Source organism: Neomonachus schauinslandi, chromosome 5 (assembly GCF_002201575.2).
Source record: "Neomonachus schauinslandi chromosome 5, ASM220157v2, whole genome shotgun sequence".
NCBI classification, from domain to species: Eukaryota; Metazoa; Chordata; class Mammalia; order Carnivora; family Phocidae; genus Neomonachus; species Neomonachus schauinslandi.
This window is the reverse complement of record NC_058407.1, coordinates 803,008-821,703: the sequence shown is the minus strand read 5'-3', so window position 1 is coordinate 821,703 and position 18,696 is coordinate 803,008. Positions and strand designations below refer to the sequence as shown.

At 57.0% G+C, this 18,696-nt stretch overlaps 1 protein-coding gene across 1 annotated transcript in view; it reads right to left on the bottom strand.

Moving 5' to 3' along the window:
• Positions 1–2,010: 2,010 nt before the first annotated feature.
• The window catches only part of MLC1 (modulator of VRAC current 1), a 20,594-nt gene continuing 3,908 nt past the window's right edge, over positions 2,011–18,696 (bottom strand). The window contains exons 5-12 of the mRNA XM_044915760.1: positions 17,862–17,963; positions 10,989–11,087; positions 10,510–10,581; positions 9,600–9,716; positions 7,409–7,465; positions 6,748–6,870; positions 3,233–3,385; positions 2,011–2,092 (exon numbers count right to left, since the gene is read on the bottom strand). Of these exons, the coding sequence (XP_044771695.1) occupies positions 2,018–2,092; positions 3,233–3,385; positions 6,748–6,870; positions 7,409–7,465; positions 9,600–9,716; positions 10,510–10,581; positions 10,989–11,087; positions 17,862–17,963 (798 nt within the window). The 3' untranslated portion in view covers positions 2,011–2,017. The remainder of the gene's footprint in view (positions 2,093–3,232; positions 3,386–6,747; positions 6,871–7,408; positions 7,466–9,599; positions 9,717–10,509; positions 10,582–10,988; positions 11,088–17,861; positions 17,964–18,696) is intronic.

Genomic DNA, 18,696 nt, shown 5'->3' with positions numbered 1-18,696 from the left:
CTGCCCAGGGGAACTGCCCCCCCCTGGGCAGGTAGGTGATGTTATGCCCCTTTCCAGTCTTCACTAGCAAGCGCTCACCAGTCCCCACCTCCACGTGGCCTCACATAAATCACAAAATAAAGGATGGCCCTCACCTCCACCAGCCCTCCTGTGCTTTACCTCTCTTTTTCAGAACCTGGGCAAAGAGATCCCTGAGAGACCCAAAATGAAAGAGGCCGCATTTACATGTTAGCGTTTATTGCGCAGGAGATACTAAACAACATCAGACGAAAATGAAAGTGGACAGACAGAATTATAAATGTCTAAAACCCCACTTGCCTGGGTTTCTCAAGCTCTCAGAAATAAAGTACAAGCCGGTGCTAAGCCCCCAGGCGTCTAATTCCGTCTCTAAGACTCAGACTTTCTGTCCCCAGGACATCAGCGTGGCCTACGCTACTTCTCTGGCTCCTGTCCCAGGCTGCTGAGCAGATCCCCCTGGCCTCCCAGTGCGGAGGCCGCAGGAAGGGGAGGGGACCTGGACTGCGGCAGGGGGCGCGCACATGTGCGTGAACAGGCTATCGCTGCCATTCGGAGGACAGTCCCCCTCTCCTGTGTCTCACCTGCTTCCCTCCTGTTTCAAAATGACCCAGCTCGTCATGAGTGCTCGTGAATACGGGCAGCCAGTCACTTGGGCTCAGAAATGAGAAACCAGGGAGGACCCTGGAATCCACACCTAGGTCTACACCCAGCCAGCCCCAGGCAGCCCTCACTAATGGGCTACCTCAGCTCAGCAAAGAGCAAATGTCGGCACCTTTCAGCAGCGCAGAGCGCCGCCCGCTCCTTCTACGGGGAGAAGAGGTGGGTAGCCTTGTGAATGAAAGCACGGCCCCAAGACAGTTCCTGGAACACTTTCAGAAGGTGCTCCCAGCTCACTGGGGATTTATCAGCGCCCGTATCAATTGGGAAAAGCTAACTGTGCTTCCAGAAATTCGGGTATACTCGGGGACGAGGAGATGGCACACAAACTAATTTTGGGCCATGACTTTAACTAAAGCAGATGTTATTCTCACACCCACCCTGTCTCTGCTGTTGGGCGGGGGCAGTGACAGACGGAGGAGACCCCCGGCCTGGGCCTGACCTCAGGTGAGTAAGGTTAGGAAATGGACTGGGCTGGAGCCTGCATGGAGACGACCCTGTGAGGGTTCCATCCGTCTGGTATCTTGAACATGGTAATGGGAGTGGAGGCAGAACCCATGACAGGAGGGAGGGACCCACCGCACCCGCATCACCAAGGCCAATGGGACCGGGAAATGGAGCCCAGCTTTTCCAAGCCTTGGACGTGGCCCCACCACAAAGAACATTGAGCTGTGGCAGTGGCTAGGGCCACGCCTAGCGTAGAAAGCCCCTGGTGCAAGTGCAGACGGCCAGTGCTGATGTGGGTCTCTGCACACCGGGCAGGACAGGCACCAGCGCCACGGAGCAGGCAGGGTCCTTCCGGAATGACCAGGTCAGGTACAGAGAGAGGGCAGGCATCTGGGCACGTGGGCTTCACAGAGGGACAGCTGTGGGTGTGGGGCTGCCGTGTGCCCACAGCCCTGGGGACAAGGGGCCCCCTGGCTGCGGGGACAAGACAGGAACATACAGCTGTGCTCTCTTGTCAGAAGCAGTGCTGGGCTCTGGTCCAGGCGCATCTCAGGAGAGAAACCCCGTAAGACCTGTGTGGGGCTGCGCACAGCGCGTACGCTGTCTGCTCAACGGGAACAGGCCAGGGAAGCCGGCCAGGGGCCGGAGGAGCAGAAGGGGGCTGTCCACACATCCGAGCCCACGTATCAGCCCGAGAGGGTCTCGTTCCGCACGAGCCCGGCCTCACCTGCAGGCCCCACTGCTTGCGAGGTGGTGCCTCGGGAGCCAGGAACTGACAGACTGGTGGTAAGCAGAATTAAACTACTCTATGAAAACGCCACCTTGCAGCCTGGCCTGGTTAGACGGTGGTAGCCAGGCTGGGCCCTGCTTCTGCCTCGGTCTCCCTGCCCCACGCTCACTGGGCCATCTGCACCACGACAGCCCTCCACGCTTTCTCCTTGTCGAACTCCTTCAGGGGGCTTCTGGATACCTGTGGCCAAACAGGCAGAGTGTCATTTCTCCTGCCCCCGCCCCCGCCCCCACCCCGCGGCAGCAGGCAGGCGGGAACCTGTTACCTTGAGAGCTTTTCTCAGCCTGTGAAAGCACAGGAAACAGCCCTGGACTCCTGGGAGGGGGCACACGGACGTCCCTGACCCTCTGCCACCCACGTCCCCCCAGGAATGCAGCCTGGACAGGGGTGGGCTCTGGGGTGGGTGGGGGGCCACCATGAGCCTCTGCCTGACTGCTGAGGACACGGGGGCTGCATCCCAGCAGCAGACAGAGAAGCATCTGCATACAGTAGGTGCCCAATAAATACTCCCTGACGGGGCAAGGATAGACACCACGGGGCGGGGTGAGGGCCTCCAAGCTCTTCCTGGGGGCAGGGGACCGGCGCCCCCACACAGAAGGGGCCTGTCAGCCAGGGAAGGAGAAGGCTTGAGGCTGAGGTCCCCACCCAGGAACGGGGAGGCCAGCTGCTGGGCCCTGAGCCTCTGGACCTGCTCTTCTGGAAGCCGGTGGGAGGTCTCATTCGCCAGACTCAGCGCGTTGCTGTCCCTACCCAGAACCAGGTGGGTCTCTTACAGGGCCTGGGGGCAACGCCGTCCCGCGGGAGACCAGCCGTCACCGGTAAAAACAAGGAGAGGACACCGTCTGCAGATCTCAGGGAAGGAAGGCAGGCACGGGACAGGATGGAGAGGCCGGGGTTGCTGAGCAAGGGCCGATGGCGGGAGCAGGGTCGCGCTCGCACAAAGTCCCTGGAGGACCCTGCAGCACCGGGGCCTCCCTAGTCCACAGTTGTAAACACCTCTGGGGGGCAGCTCATGGGGAGCACACTGACCCCCAGCCTTCCAGCTGTGGGGGGCAGAGTATGGTCCAGGTAGCCTTGAGCCCAACAGAGAGGCTGGCCAGAGGTCACTGATGCCACACCTGTAGAGGGCTGGGTGGGGGCCCCCCCCCGACAGGGGCCAGGGAAGGAACTTCTGTGGCCGGTGTGGGTCCTGAGCAACTTCTTGTCCACGTCTGTAGGAGTGAAACTGAAGGCATTCAGTCCATAATCCTTTCAGGAATGGATCTGTATGTGGGGCCACCCCACCAGCGCAGGGCGGTCACGGCGCCCAAGGCCACTCACCTCCCCCACTGGGCGCTCCTGCCGGCCGGTCTGCGTGGCATCCCAGGACGCGCCCAGCTTGAAGCGCACACACTGGATGACGGTGCCAGTGTTAAGGCTGGCCTGCAGCAGCAGCTCCAGCATGAGCAGCAGAGGGAGCACGTCGTAGGACTGCTGGCGAGAAACGGGTGGTGAGCCCTGCGGCCTGCCGGGCCTTCAGCCACCGGGCCTCGTGGGACAGGCCGCGCCCTCCAGCCGAGGGACGCGACACAGGCAGCGCCCCGGGCCCTGCGGCCTCCCGAGAGAACTCGGCTGAGTTGTGTGAATCGACGCCAGCTACGCGCACGTCCGCTCGTAGTCGAGGGAGTCGAGAAAATCGATTCTGCTCTAAGTTCTGTTGTCCTGGGTTTAACAGATAACATGAAAACGGCCTGAAACAACCACCAGCAGAGCCCCGTGTGGTGACAGAGGGTGTCCACGTGGGGTGAAGCCACCAGGCGCGTGGGAGCAGTCTGCCCCGCGGCCCCTGGGCAGAAGCACACGGACGGCAGCAGCAGATTCTCCCGAAGCGGAGGCTGGTGGCTGCTGGAGGGAAGGCGTCTGGGGAGTGTCTGGCGCCCGCGGGGGTGATGGGAAAGCAGGCGGAGCCCCCTCCCCTTCGGCTGAGACACAAAGCAACCAAATGTTAACACAAAACTCCAGCTCCGTACAGCGTCACTGTGGAAACAGCTCTCCTCAAGTTAAGGTACAAATTTAACCACAAGCCCAGTTTAAGGAAAAAAGTGCTTTCTGCCGCCAGGCAACCTGAAAACGTACACAGAAAAACAAACATGCAACAAAAGTGAGGTAACCCTGAGAAGCAGTGACGGGTAATTGGGCAAGCAGCAGCCAGCTGGTGAAGCCGGCCGGCAAACGTCCACGACCAGAACAGGGCGGCACCAGACTACGTGTGAGACGTTGGGCGCAGAAATGGGCCCCGACAGGGACAGAAGCTCAGCTGTCATCAGGGCAGCATCTCAGACGGGGGCGGAGGAGGTGGGCGTTCCAGTCAACAGAAAGGCCGGCTGCCTCGTGCTCTGGGGCAAACTCCTGCCGGACGCAAGCACTAGCCTTTCCCATCGCCACGGAAAATCCAGAAGCAATCAAGCAAGATACTGACAAACTTAACGACATAAACAAACAGAAACTTCCTCGGGACAAAAATCACAGCTGCCCCGCGGAGGCCTCCCAAATCCTGGTCGAGTTCCAAGCCCCTGGAAAGTGGGCAGGGCACAGAAGCGAGTTCACCGGGAACGAGGGGTCAGCACCGCCAGGCGCAGTCCACGGCCACTCGTGTCCAGAGAGACACCATGGCAGCCACACTGGGTGCGCGGCCTCGCCCGCATGACAAAACCGTGTGGCAAGCCTCCGTGCCAGGCTGTGGACGAGGCCAGCGCTGGGCGGGAACACGGGACCTCCTGTGAGGGGGACTTGTCACCATCTAACAGAACTACAGTTGTGTCCACCCTCTGACCGGCAGTCCCTCTCCGAGCTCACGTCCTAACGACGCACCGCACAGACCCAAAACCTCTGTGAGCACTGAGCTGTTCCTCTCAGCAGATGGCTGGGAGCGGCCCCTCCCTGCCCCGACGTCATCGTGCGCACGCGTCATGAAGACACGGGAGAGCTCCCAGCCTGGGTGGTACAGACAGAAAAGGTTACATTTGAGCACTTTTCCAACATACAGCCATGCCCAGAGAAGGGGTTACTTTATCGAGCAAGCGAGGCCACCTCCTAAGTGGGGTCCGAGGAGGCTGCAGACTTTCTCGGCAGGGGTGCTGCCGCTGGTGGCCCTGGTGATGGCCTTGCGAACATTTTACGTGCGTTATAAGATAAAACAGTAAACACGTTCAATGTTATCAGGAAACAAGATTTTTGGAGAAAGAGAAAAGGGATACAAATATAAAATAACACAAGTTAACAAAACCCAAGTACATACATTTTGAATTCAGGATCTTTAAAATCTAGATTTCTCAGCTCTGTCCACTGAAGAGGCTTAGAAGCAATGATGCCCCAGCATGAATGAGCGCACAGAGCCCCCAGGTCCTGACTTGTGTGTACGGTCCCCTCTGACGGGGCCTGGGATCGCCAGGGGCAGGGGGCAGGACGAGGTGACTGCGAGCAGGGGCTCCCTCTGGCCACGGCTGGGCTAGCTTGGGCACCGGAGAAAAATGGCTGCAGCACCGTACAAATAATGAAAGCCCGTGTGTCCTCGGTGACGCTCAGAAGGAAAGGGCACCGCCGGTCACACCGCGTGCCAGCTCATCGGGGATGCGGGACACGAGAGCCAGGCATCCGTCACCTTTCTTCACCCCTCAGTGTAAAACAGCGGCTCGGGCAAGGCCAGCCGCCAGGGCCAAGCCCATGCGAGGTGCTGGCCGTGGCATCTGCAGGTCACACGGCGGTCACGGTTATTTCCTTCCTGTGAGAGCCCCACCCCCCCACCCCAGCACGCCGGCAGCTGCTGCCAAACCAGGCGGGAGGTGACCACACGTGGTCCTGACCCCACTCCCACTGGCACCACGGGAAACAGATCCACACGTGGGACCTTCTCCCAGACACGTGGCCTGGAACCCAAAACGTCAGTGTCATGGGGGAAGAGGCGGGGACTGTGCTGAATCGAGAGACTTGAGGGCAAGTTGTGGCCCTCGGCTGGGCCCTGCTCCGAAAGCTTCGGCCGTGAGGCACGCGCTTGGGACGGTCCGTGCGCACGGCTGAAGGCGACACTGCGTGGGGCTGTGGGGAGCGGAAGCAGCCCCCTGGGAAACGCTGAAGTGTTTACGGGGAAGGGTCCCGTGGTCGGACACCTGCCACTCCCTTTCAGAGGCTTCCCAGAAGCGACGCGCGTGTGTGCTCCCAGCCGTCAGTGTAAACACGCGTGTACAAACAACACGTAAACTGCTGGGGAATCTTGGTGTTTACTGCAGGATTCTTTCCGTTTTTCTGTATATTTGAAACTTCTCATGATAAACATTTGGGAGCAAATACCACACATACGGGTAACAAGACAAGGTATCTAAGCGATAAGCTTAGTGCCGTGTGTCTGAGCCTGCGGAGAGATTCTAGAAAAGTCCTAGTTATAGGCGTGTTCATATGTGAAAAGGCTCTCAATTCTCCTCAGATTTATCTATAAACCTAACAGGATTCCAACAGAAATCCCAACAAGGTTGTCATACGCCTAGATGAAGAATGGATTCTACAGCGAGCCCGGAGGCCCCACGAGCACCGAAAGGAAGGGTGTCCAGGCGGGCTGTGAGACCGGGCAGAATAGCCCACACTTAGAAAAAGAGGCAGCCTGCGCGGAGCAGGGCTGGGGCGGCACGGGCAAGAGAGCGGAGCACAGACCCCTGGCTGTCAGAGGGAAGGAGTGAGGTGCAGCTCAGGCCGCAGGCGGGAGCGGCTCCGGCAGGTCGGACGCTCGGCCGGGCCACCCGTCCTGGGCAACTCCTCCCCCGGACAGCAACACCACGTCCGCACGGAGTTCCCAGGACACATACCTCGATGGCCGGCGGGTAATCTTTGAAGAGCTCCAGGATTCTCATGATGCTAAATGACAGGTACCCAGAGGCAGTGAACAGCAGCGGGGACGTGAGGCTGCAGATGGCGATCAGCACCTCCACCTGATGGAAGCAGACGCGAGCTCCGTTCCAGCCGGCCCGCCGGGCCTGGCAGCCGCGGCCTCACCGCCGCCGCTCCACATCTGCGTCTGGGTTCTGCCGGAGGCTCCCGTGAACCCCAGGCGTGGCTTGTGTCCCGCAAGTTCCCCAACTGCTACACAAGCATCCCCTCCGTGGGGAGGGTGACGCGCGCAGATGGCCTCTCCCCGCGCCCTCGCCAAACCCCGCGCCCGTCAGACAATGGTGCCGGCTGCTCCGGGGCGCACGGCACATGGGTGCTGCAGAGTACGAATGCAGGGCGATCGGGCTGACTGAGCAGCTGTCCCTGTCAGCCAGTGGACCGCCTGACAGGATGCAGGGACGCAGGCTGAGGCTGGCGGGCCGTGTCCCCCTCCCTTTGCTGCGTCCAGGACTCTCTCCTGAATCTCCACCTGTTTCCACAGGCAGTCCGCCCTCGTTTAACGGCTGTGGCCGGGGGCGCGAGCCCGTCACGTGGCAGCCGGGAAGGGGGCCGGGCACCTGGGGACAGGGCCTCACTCACCAGGCACTTGCTGGGACACTCGGCTGTGACGTGACTGGCAATGGCACTCGGAAAACACTAGGAGGAAAGAAAACACGCCTCAGAGGGGATGGCTGAGGAGGTCGGCTCCCACACGGGCTCTCCTCTTTCGAGGGGCGGCATCCTCGGGGCCGGCGGGGCCGGGCCGGGTCGGGCGGAAGCGGGGTGGCCTCCCCGAGGCTGCAGAGAAGCTGGAGGAGCCGCCCCAGGATCGCTCCACCGGCCGAGACGGGCCGCCTGCCCTCCGCAGCTGTGCGCGCGCCGGCTGAGACAGAGGCGTTCTCCGGGACCCCTCAACCAGCACCCACCGGGGAACTTTCACACGGATTCCACAGCGCGGCCCGTGTCCAGAGCCTCCCGATTGTCATAGGCGCTCTTTGTTCCCGGCTCGGGTGGCAATCAGTGACCCTGCTTTGCGTTTAGAGTCTCCTTGACCAGAGACCCTCGTCCTCCGGCCGACGCGGGGGTTTCTGAAGAGCACAGCAGCGGGCTGCAGAGTGGCCTCAGCCGGGTCGGCTCAGGGAGCCCCGGGACCAGCCACCACGCTGACCCTGCCCCACTGCACCGCACCCCTGCCCCTTTGCAGCTGATACAGGTCTGCTGCGTCTTACTGGACGGGACTGGTTTACTCTCACGCAATCCCGGTCACGCAATCCCGGAACAGGGAAGCACGGCAGGAGGACGCGTCCTTCCCGAGGAGCCCGGTGCCGGCCCGCTCAGCCCGCTGAACCCGCGGCCCCAAGTGTGTCCAAGCTCTACTTGCCCAGCCACATGCCCACACAGGAAACGGCCACGCCCTGCGTGGGAGCGGCTCGGACCCCTGGACGCTGGGAGGGCTCGGGCTGAGGCTGAGCGGGACATGGTAGGCTCCGCAGCAGGAGGACTGAGAGGGGAGCAGCACTCTGAAGGTGCCGGCGTGGGCACGACAGGGGAGCCCCGTGGGGCCGGGGTGTGGGCATGGCTGCAGGGGTGGGTGGGCCGGGCCACCAGCCTGCTCCTCTAAGGAGCATAGGGGCGAAGGTGTTCCAACAAGCTCTCTGGCTGGAAGCAGGGGGCACTGTGGGTGCAGAGCGGACAGTTAGGAAGAGACTCGGTGGCCCCAACAAGCCAAGAGCGGGGCTCAGATTTGCTGGATGACTCCTCCAGCCCCAGGCGCCGGACTGGCAGGAGACCACACACACAGCCCGCCCAGGGACGCTGCAGGGACAGGCTCTCAGCCAGGCCCCAAGCCCTGGACCCCTGCCTGGTCTATGACTGGCCTCTCCCATTCCCGGACCACCCCTGGATCCTTTCCTCTCCACGCGCCGCCCCCCCCCCCGCCCCTGGCCAGTTCTTCCACAGCTGGGGAGAAGGCCCAGGGAGGCCGGTCTGGGGGCGACGGCCACGTCCTCTGTGATGTGTGGTCACCGAGCATGTCAACGGGGCTGCTCAGGCGAGTCTCTTCTCCACCACCGTTAGGGGAGTGTTAGGTCTCTATGCTCAGTAGCCCGAGGCTGTAATCCCAGGTCCTCCCAGGTTACACACGCAGCTGTGCTCGCAGGCCCGGGCAGACCCGAGGCACGCTCTCTTCTCCGCAAGCCCCACTGTGCACTAGCAGCCAGTGGCCAGGTGCGTGGCTCCGGCCACGTCCTCTCTCTCCCCAGGCTCCAGTCCTCGGGGAGCACGGCGGCTGGTTCCCAGGGCTCAGCGAGGTTGGGCACAGGTGCCCACGGTGTTGCTCTGAGCCCTGGGATGCAGCAGGAGTCCAGCCCCGGCGTCTGGAGGAGACACCAGTCCCGGCCTTCCTGCGGCTGAATGCACAGGCCGTCGGGCAGCACCAGGAAGAAGAGCACGAGGACGAGGCCAGGGATGCTCACTGCGTCCTGTCTGCTCACACAGGATGGCCCTGGAGAGCAGCGTGGGACAAACCAGCCCCTCCTGCAGGGACGCGCTGAGCAGCCCTGGGGTGACCACGCCTGAGAGCACGGGGCCTGTCACATGACAGTGGGACTGCGGGCGTGCAGGGTCGATCTCAACTGTTCCACGTGGTGGTGAGGAGCCCACACCTGCCAAGGCTGCCTGTGGCCACGAATGGGAGGCGCTGGGCATTTCAGTTCAACACTGAGCAACGTTAACTTCGGTAAGCGACGACAGAATTGCTCATCAGACAATGAGGCCCCCAGGGTGTACTCACGGCCACTAAGATCCAAAAGAACGTCACTGAGAGGTGCGGCCCCGAGACAGCATCATCCACGTTCAGAGCGATGACCCCACCCAGGACGGCAGAGACACCGGCAATCACCTCGATGACCTGGGGGGCAGAGCACGCAGGCGGGGTCACCCAGGGAAAGCGTGTCGTGTGCGGCAGGTGGACAGGGGGCGTGAAGAAGGCAAAGGAGCCAGCATGTTGAAATGCTGATGATAACCTCTAAGAGAACATCGAAAAATGCCTAGTTTCCAATTCAAAATTAGTGGGAAAAGGAAAAAAGCAGAAGGAGGGACGACGCTCCCACCAATTCAAAGACAGGCAGGAAAGGCGGCAGAAGGCAAAGAAGCCAGAAAACAGAGAGGTGGCATAACTCAGTATAAACGTGGCAGTGCGGTGACGCAGGCCCCACGTGAGGATCTGCGTCCACGAGGCCACACAGAGGGTGGCAGTCCCGGGCTGCTGACAGAAGCGCCCCCAAACACAAGCGGAGCTGAGCGTCGGGGCAGGAAGACACAGCCCGTGGGGCCAACCGCTGACCCAGTCAACACAGACTTTACGGCCAGGACCTGCAGCAGATGCAGGGTCGCTAAGCGACGTGAGAAGGAAACTTGTACGTGTCTGGGGACACGGCTCCAAACCCCAGCCAAAAGCTCCAGAGCCAAAGCAGAAACGAGGAACGCCACGCTCAGAGCGGGGGGTTATCAGAACAAGTCCGGGAACACAGGCAACCAGAGGGGGTGGCCACGTCACCTACCCTTCCAACCAGGACCCTCCTGGCAGGAAGAGGGTGAACTTAAGGACTCCCTGGGGACACAGGGTCACTCAGGACGCTGTGTCATCACGGACCTCCCCCACGTAAAGGAAAACAACAGGCAGAGAGGAAAGACTATCTTACTGAGTAGGACTTCAGGACCCGGGCAGGAAATGCCACTTCATACAGAATGTTGGTGCTATCCAGCATGGGACCCTGAAAGGAAACAACACGTTTGGTCTGGTGACTTCGCAGGTGCTGCGGAGGGGCGGGGGGTGCACCCCAGGTGAGCTGCCGCCCCTGCTCTCGGCACCGGCTGGCTGTGCTCTGAGTTCAGATGTTCTCCCTGCCTGTGAAAACGGGATTAACCGCTGCAGTCCTGGTGCTCAAGGTGACATGCTCAGCGGACTTGGTCTCTCCACGGGAAACGCTGGGCTCTGGACCAGAATCACACGATGGGGAAGTCGTGTTGCATCTTCCACTTTGCCTCCCTGAGGCCATGAGCCTCATGACTCCCTGGAGATGTGGGGCTGCATGGGGCGTCCTGGGGCAGCCTACCCTCTTGTGGACCTGTGCTCTGGGGAGCCAGGCGTGTGCCCCGCGCAGCGCAGGGCTGGACCCACCTTCTGCTTACAGTGCATCTCGCTCGATCGTGCTGAGATGATCACCGTGGCCGCCATGAAAAGCTCCAACAGAAGGAGCAGAATCAGATTAAAATTTATCTGCCAAAAGAGAACACATATGTCTATGAAACAGGCTCTTTTCACTTTTATTCTGTAAATGTAGACAATCCCGCGGACAGGTTTAGAAGTCTGTTCAAAGCTCCGGGCAGCTTTTCCTGTCAAAGGCCAGATGCTAGGCCCGGGGGCCTCACACCCCCTCTGACTCTGATTCTCTCTCTCTAAACCATTCTTAGCCCAAAGGCTGGCTTTGGCCATTGAGCTGTAGTCTGCTGATCCCTGATCTAAACCTTCCTTAGTGGTTTGCCCCTCCTGGGTATTTAAAGATACAAAACTTAAGTTCATATCAGTGAGCCTTTACACAGCTCTATGTATAATTGCCAAAAACTGAAGAGACCGGGGCCTTGGGGGTGGTAGAACTGTTCCATATCTTGATTGTGTTGGCAATTATAGAAATCTATATCTCTGTTAATAACCATAGAACAAAATGCTAAAAGAAAGGAAAAAAAAGTTAATTTAACTGTAGGGTATGCAAACTAGCCGACCCAGAGCCCCGGCCCACCACCCCCTCTTGGGGCTCCCACCCTCGGCGCCTCCCTCACCTGCTCCCACCACCCAGGGCAGGTGCCCGACAACCAGGGGAGCCCGGGAACCCGTGGTCGGTATTCACACAGGCCAGTCCTAAGCCTGTTCACCTGCCTTGTCCGTTCCTTCCTGCGGAAACCACAGGAATGGCTCCTGCCCTCGTCCCCCTCCCGCTCTGCCTGCTGGTGCTTCCCCCAGCGGCCCCCAGCCTGGGCACGGCGTGCCCCCTCCTCCTGGGGGCTGTGAGTGATAAGCTATCTTCCCGATGGCGGCTGTCTCCTGGTCGCAGGCCTCAGCACACCTGAGTGATAATAAAACCTATGTTTAAAATCAGATGAAATTAATATGTTTGATCTACAGAACCCTACATGCAAAATAAAAGAGAACGTTTGTTCTTTTATAGTATTTGGTGGAACGCTAACAAAAAACTGACCATCTATTAAGCCACAAAATAAAGCTTGGTAAATTCCAAAGAAACTACACTACAGCTTGTGCGTTCTGACCATAACAGTAACATCAGAAAACATCAACAAATGGAAGACTTTAAAAAATAATCCCATGGCCTGTTTCATCAGGTTCCTGGCAAGAAGCCCAGGGACAGCCACGAGGAGGGACTGGAGGAAGTTCAACCAGAGGAGCCGGAACCACGGGAAACCTACCAGGGTGGCGCAACCAGTGAGGACCCGGGAGGGAGGGAGTGGCCGTGAGAGGGACCCAGCCCCCATCCCACCACACCGCGGAGGGCTCGGACACACTAACCACTCGCTAACGTCCTGTCTCCCTCTCTCACGGGCACACATGCCACCTCCCTGGCACAGACAGGGAGGCAGTGCGTGGGAAGTGGGTCTGGAGGGGCAAAGCAGGAAACGTGCAAACACCTAGAACCAAACAAGGATGAAATGCTACGTGTCAAATCTGGGATGCAGCTAAGCCGGAGATGCAGCTAATCTGGGCTGCCAGCTCACCACGGACACAGCACACCGAGCCCCCCGCCAGCCGACCCAGAAGCAGCCCTGGAGACACGGGAATGACGGCCACCAGTAAACAGAATGGCAGCCACGAACAAACCAAAGAAGAGCTCGTTCTTTGCGAAGATTAATAAGGTAGCTATAATAAAGACATAAATGGAATTCTGGAACGAAAACGAGAAATTATAGATAGCACACATAAAATAGTGAGCAATTTACAAGCTACTACATGCTCATAATTTTGAAAAACTGCATGATATGGAGAAATTTTTGATCAAAGAGAAAAGCCAAACTTTGGCACAAGAAGAAACAGAACTTCGATGCTAATAATGACGTCCTCCCTCGGCAACAGCTCTGGGGGGAGACTCTACAGGTAAGTTCTACCCAACCTTCAAGAAGCCGTTCGCCCTATCGCGTTGTTCCTCAACACGGAAGAGATCAGTGCTGCCTAGTTTACTTTATGGCCCAGTGGCAGAAGGAAACCTAGGCCCATCTCACCAGGTGATGCAGAAATCCTAAACACAGTACCAGCTATATATCTGAATATCTACAAAATCACCGTTGTCATCAGGGGAGGTTTATTCCAGGAAAGAAAGGCTCAACACCAGAAAAATCTATCCATCTAATAAATAAACTAAGCGAGGAAAGATCATCTTACATATGCAAAATTAAACTATTAAACTTCAACTCCTGTTTATATTTTTAAAATGGAAAAACTCACGGTAAACCAGCACTTAAAGAGAACATTATTAACTTGGCGAGAGTTACACATCAAAACTATAACAGAGGGCGCCTGGGTGGCTCAGTTGGTTGGGCGACTGCCTTTGGCTCAGGTCATGATCCTGGAGTCCCCGGATCGAGTCCCGCATCGGGCTCCCTGCTCGGCAGGGAGTCTGCTTCTCCCTCTGACCCTCCCCCCTCTCATGTGCTCTCTCTCATTCTCTCTCTCTCAAATAAATAAATAAAATCTTTAAAAAAAAAAAAAAGAAGTGAGAGACTGGCAGAATACATTAAAATACATGATCCATCACAAAAAGACTGAAAATAAGAGGAAGATAATCCATGCAAACAGTATCCAAAAAGGAGCTGGGGCAGCTCTATTACAGTCAGACAAAACATACTTTCAGTCACAAGTTATGAGAGAAAGAAGGATACTACACATTGATAAAAGTTTCAACCTATCAGGAATGTATAAACGTTATAAATATAGGGGCGCCTGGGTGGCTCAGTCGTTAAGCGTCTGCCTTCGGCTCAGGTCACGGTCCCAGGGTCCTGGGATCGAGCCCCGCTTCAGGCTCCCTGCTCCACGGGAAGCCTGCTTCTCCCTCTCCCACTCCCCCTGCTCGTGTTCCCTCTCTCTCTGTGTCTCTGTCAAATACATAAAAATCTTTAAAAATAAATAAATAAATAAAGGGTTGGTATTACCAAAACCAGTGATATCATATGAAAAGAAAGTCATATGTAAATCTCTCCTACGAATATATATAAACAAACCTTCAACAAAACACTAGCAAATCAAATCTAGCCACATATAGCAAGCATTACACACCACACCAAGGGAACTTATCCTAAGACTGTAAAGTTGCTTTAACATCTGAAAATCCATTAATACGACACACCATATTGATAGGATAAAGGACAGAAATCAAATAATCTCAACAGGTGCAGAAACAGCATTTGACAAAATCCAACACCCTTTCATAATTAAAAAAGAAAAAATATGGGGCATCTGGGCGGCTCAGTCATTGGGCGTCTGCCTTCCACTCAGGTCATGATCCCAGAGTCCTGGGATCCAGCCCCGCATCGGGCTCCCTGCTCCGCGGGAGGCCTGCTTCTCCCTCTCCCACTCCCCCTGCTTGGGTTCCCTCTCTCTGTCTCTCTCTGTCAAATAAATAAATAAAATCTTTAAAAAAATAAAAAATAAAAAAATAAAAAAATAAAAATAAAAACTGGTACTGTTTGAACATTCACCTAAGTGAATATTCAGCAGCAAAGGTCAATCTCTTGGCTGATTATGTGGGACGCTGTTGCTTGGGGAACCTGGGGAGGGGCACACGGGAACTCTCCTACTATTTGTGCAAATTATTTTGAGTCTTAAAATATTTCAAAATAAAGAAAAAAATTAAATCAATCCCGTTTCTATACTCCAATAATCCATCTGAAAATATCATTTAAGAAATAAGATACCCTACTAGCAACAAAATCTGTAAATGATGTAGGGATTACTTGACCAAGAATACACAAAACACTGAGGCCCTAAGACAGGACCCGGAAGATGACCTGAATACATGGAGGGACCACGGAGGCTCTTGCCCAGGATGATTAACATAACAAAGATGTTACTTGTCACAAAATTATTTTATAAACTTAAAATGATCATAATGCAATCCCAGGTACAGCCGTGGAGGAACTCGATAAACCTGTTGTGAAGTATTCTTGAAGTCCGAGAGCTTGGCTTTGAAGGACGGGGAGGGGAGCGTGCCCCATGGACAGACAGGGCAGGGCGCAAGTCCCGGGCTCGAGGAGAGAAGAACAACCTCAATTTACCGATTTCCCAGTGGGCCGAGGGCGAGACCGGGCAGCTGTCGGGGCAGGAAGCTCAGGAGGTCAGCAGAGAACCAGGTGCTCAGGAGCAGCGGGGATGAGACCAGGGAAGAGAAGTAACAAGCAGCTGCCACTGGGGTGCTCCCTGGGGCACAGAAGACCGTTGGTGATGCCAGACGCAGGGCAGCTTGTGGGATCTGAGAAGCCTGAGCAGGCAGGGAGGGCAAGAGCTGGGCTGCTCCTGTGCGTGTGCAGGCAGAGTGTGCTCCTTGGAGTGGGAGACCCCGCAGAAACACGTGGACATGCCCCACTCACGGCAGCTGAGCCACCTGGATCCACCCCCGAAGAATGCTGGGGAGACGGTGCCCCACTGAGGACACGGCGCAGACTCACAGGGAGCTGGATGGGGGACGGCGGGGAACAGATGGGCTCTCCTGCGTACACCGTGTGGGGACATCAAGATGTGCTCACCCAGGGCCCGGCGCAGCAGGGACGAGGCGTGTGGGAGCCCCAGACATCATGTCCCTCCCTTGGCTTCCTATTTCCGCGTGTGTCTGTGTGCGCACACATGTGTGCGCATGTGTCTGTGTGTGCCCGTGTGCATGCATACACGTGTGTGCGTGCGTGTGCGTGTGCATGCATGTGTGTGCGCACGTGTTTGTGTGTGCACATGTGTCTGTGTGTGCCCGTGTGCGTGCATACATGTGCACGCGCGCACGTGTTTGCGAGTGCATGACATGTGTGTACTGCGCGCGTGCACATGTGTTGTGTGCGTGCACATGTATGTGTGCGCGCACGAGTGTGTGCATGTATATGTGTGCCTGTGTGCGCATGTATCTGTGTGTGCCATGTGCGTGTGTACGTGTTTGCGTGTGCGTGCACTTGTGTGTGCGTGTGTGCGCATGCACGTGTATGTGTGTGTGCACGCACGAGTACGTATTCACGCACACACGCATCCCCAGACACTGACGGTTCAGGCGTTAGAGCACGTGTCCTCAGTACCACAAACAGCACTTGCAGTGCGCTGTGGCTTGACCCTCACATGCCAGGAGTCCCCCGAGGGCCTGGTTACCCATGATTCCTGTGCGCTGGCCGGGGTGGGGCGGCGACTGGAGTTCCAGCTCCAGGACAGGCGGCGTCGCAGCCACTGGCCATGCTGGAGCAGAAGGCTGGGTGGCGTGGGGCTCTCTGCCTCCATCTACCCAGTCTGTGTATTTGGGGGCACTGTCCAGGGAACGGACACCAAGTGTCTGTTTAGGTTCGGGGTTTTGGGCCCCAGACCCACGGCTGCCAGAGCCACGCTTCCTGGCCGAGTGTGCACATGTTTCCCTGGGGTCTGCACTGTCGGGGGGTTGTGCACGGAGTCCCCGTGTGTGTGTTCCTCAACAGACGCCAGACTGTTTCCAAAGGGCGTGAGAGTCGTCCCAGATGGGAGGCAGGCTCCTTCTGCCTTTCATGGCTTCTGCCCTGCGATGCTGGAGACGGCATCTCCCTGTGGTTTCCTTGACCCCCTCTGACTGCAGCGAGGCTAAGTGCCTCCAGCCACCCGGGGCACTGTGCTTTCCTCCTTCGCCCATGGATCCACAGCGGGAGCGCCCCACATGCCCTGGGAGGGGTCCCCCTTGCAGCATGAGCTCCTGTGTCTGTCCTGGCCGGGCTCCAGCAGCACCAGCAAGTCCCACATCCAGGGCTGCAGTCTGCAGGTGTGGGGCTGGTCCGGGCCGGCCCAGGCGGCAGGGGCTCCCCTGCCTTCTGGGGACGGCTGTTTAAGAAGTCCTGGTTGTGGGGTGAGTCCCCAGGTGCTGTCCAGGGGGCTGCCATCCCTGGCCCTTGGTCACGATACGCGCTGGGTCCTGCCACCATAGAGAGGCGCCCCCACACACACCTGGTGGGACTGATTTAACGAAGACACCCTGGTTCTCAGTAAGACTTTATGATTATGATTCTGGACAGATCAGCCTCGCAAACCTTCTGATTTATTCCCAGGAACTTCATGCTTATCTCTGTAAAATGATTTCTGTATTTAAATTACTTTTCCAAAATGTTCTGTTGCTGGCCCATTTGTTGTACGCTGATTTTCATGCCCAGCGACCTTGCTACGTGCACTGAATTTAAGGTAAAGTCAGCGGGAATGCCCTCGTCTGCAGATAACGGTGACAGGAGTGTCCCTCCCAAGTCCAGGGGAGCGTGTTCATGTTTCTGCCTCAGGGGCCTGGCTGACACTTCCTCAGGGCCACCCCATCCTCTTCCTGACCTTGAGAGTATGGAGTTCAACATTTCCCATAAAACAAGGCTTTTCTGTTTGTTTTTTTGAGGTATCTCTGATGAGTCCTCTTTTGTAGGAGACTCTTCTCTTCTGGTATCATCGCTTAAATGGGAAGGTTTTTCCACTTTTCTTAGCTGTACACAAAGTGACAGTGCACCGTCCAATCAACAGCATCACAGATTTGATGAAATACGTGGTAAAAAAGACATTCAAGATGTTATCGACAAATCCATCCACTGGAATCGATGCAACAATCAAAGACCACTCTCAAAAGCATAAATAAAATTCTCAAAACTTGCTGGACTCCAGAGCTAGGACGCTCGTGTACCTACCGTGTGACTACTGCACATTTCCAACCCAGTGACAGCACCCTCTCAGGCCCAGACTCAGCGGGACCAGAGCCCCCGGCACCCGTGGCAGCAGGAAGACCCACGGCCCCACCCGGGGACTCACGTCTATGGCTGAGGGGTTCACCACCAGTTTGCACCCAAACCAGATCAAGCAGGAAGTGGTGATGGCGAACGTGGACACAAACAGGATCTGAAAGTTAGGGATCTGGAAAACAAGACAGGGGTCACTCTTTTTTGCATAACTAAAAAATTAAAGGTATCGCTGAACCAAATTCCAGGTCATCAATTAAAAAATCCCAAGAATATGACGCATAAGAATGTGCAGTGGGCAGGGGGGGCGCCTGGGTGGCTCAGTAGTAGAGCATCTGACTCTTGATTTCGGCTCAGGTCGTGATCTCAGGGTCATGGGATCGAGACCCACACTCAGCGGGGAGTCTGCTTGAGATCCTCCCTCGCCCTCTGCCCCTCCACCCTCCCATGCTTGCACTCTCTCTCTCTCTGTAAAATAAATAAATAAAACTTTAAAAACAACAACACAACTAGCCAGGGAGGATGCCCTGCAGCCCCTCGGGGTCGGGGGAGGGTACAGGAAGCCCTGTTGTGGGGGGCACGGGGGCTGCCAGCAGCAGAGGTGCACCCTTCCATGCGCGTGTGCGCAAACACACACGTGCACACACATGTGCATGCACATACACGCTCTCACGCACATTCACACGCGCACACATGTACATGCACATACACATGCACACACGCACACGTGTACATGCACATACTCACATGCACACGCAAACACGTGTACATGCACACACTCACATGCGCGCGTGCACACATGTACATGCACATACACAACCACACATGCACGCGCACACATGTATATGCACGCACACGCAATGTACATGCACATACACACTCACACGTGCACACGTGTACATGCACAC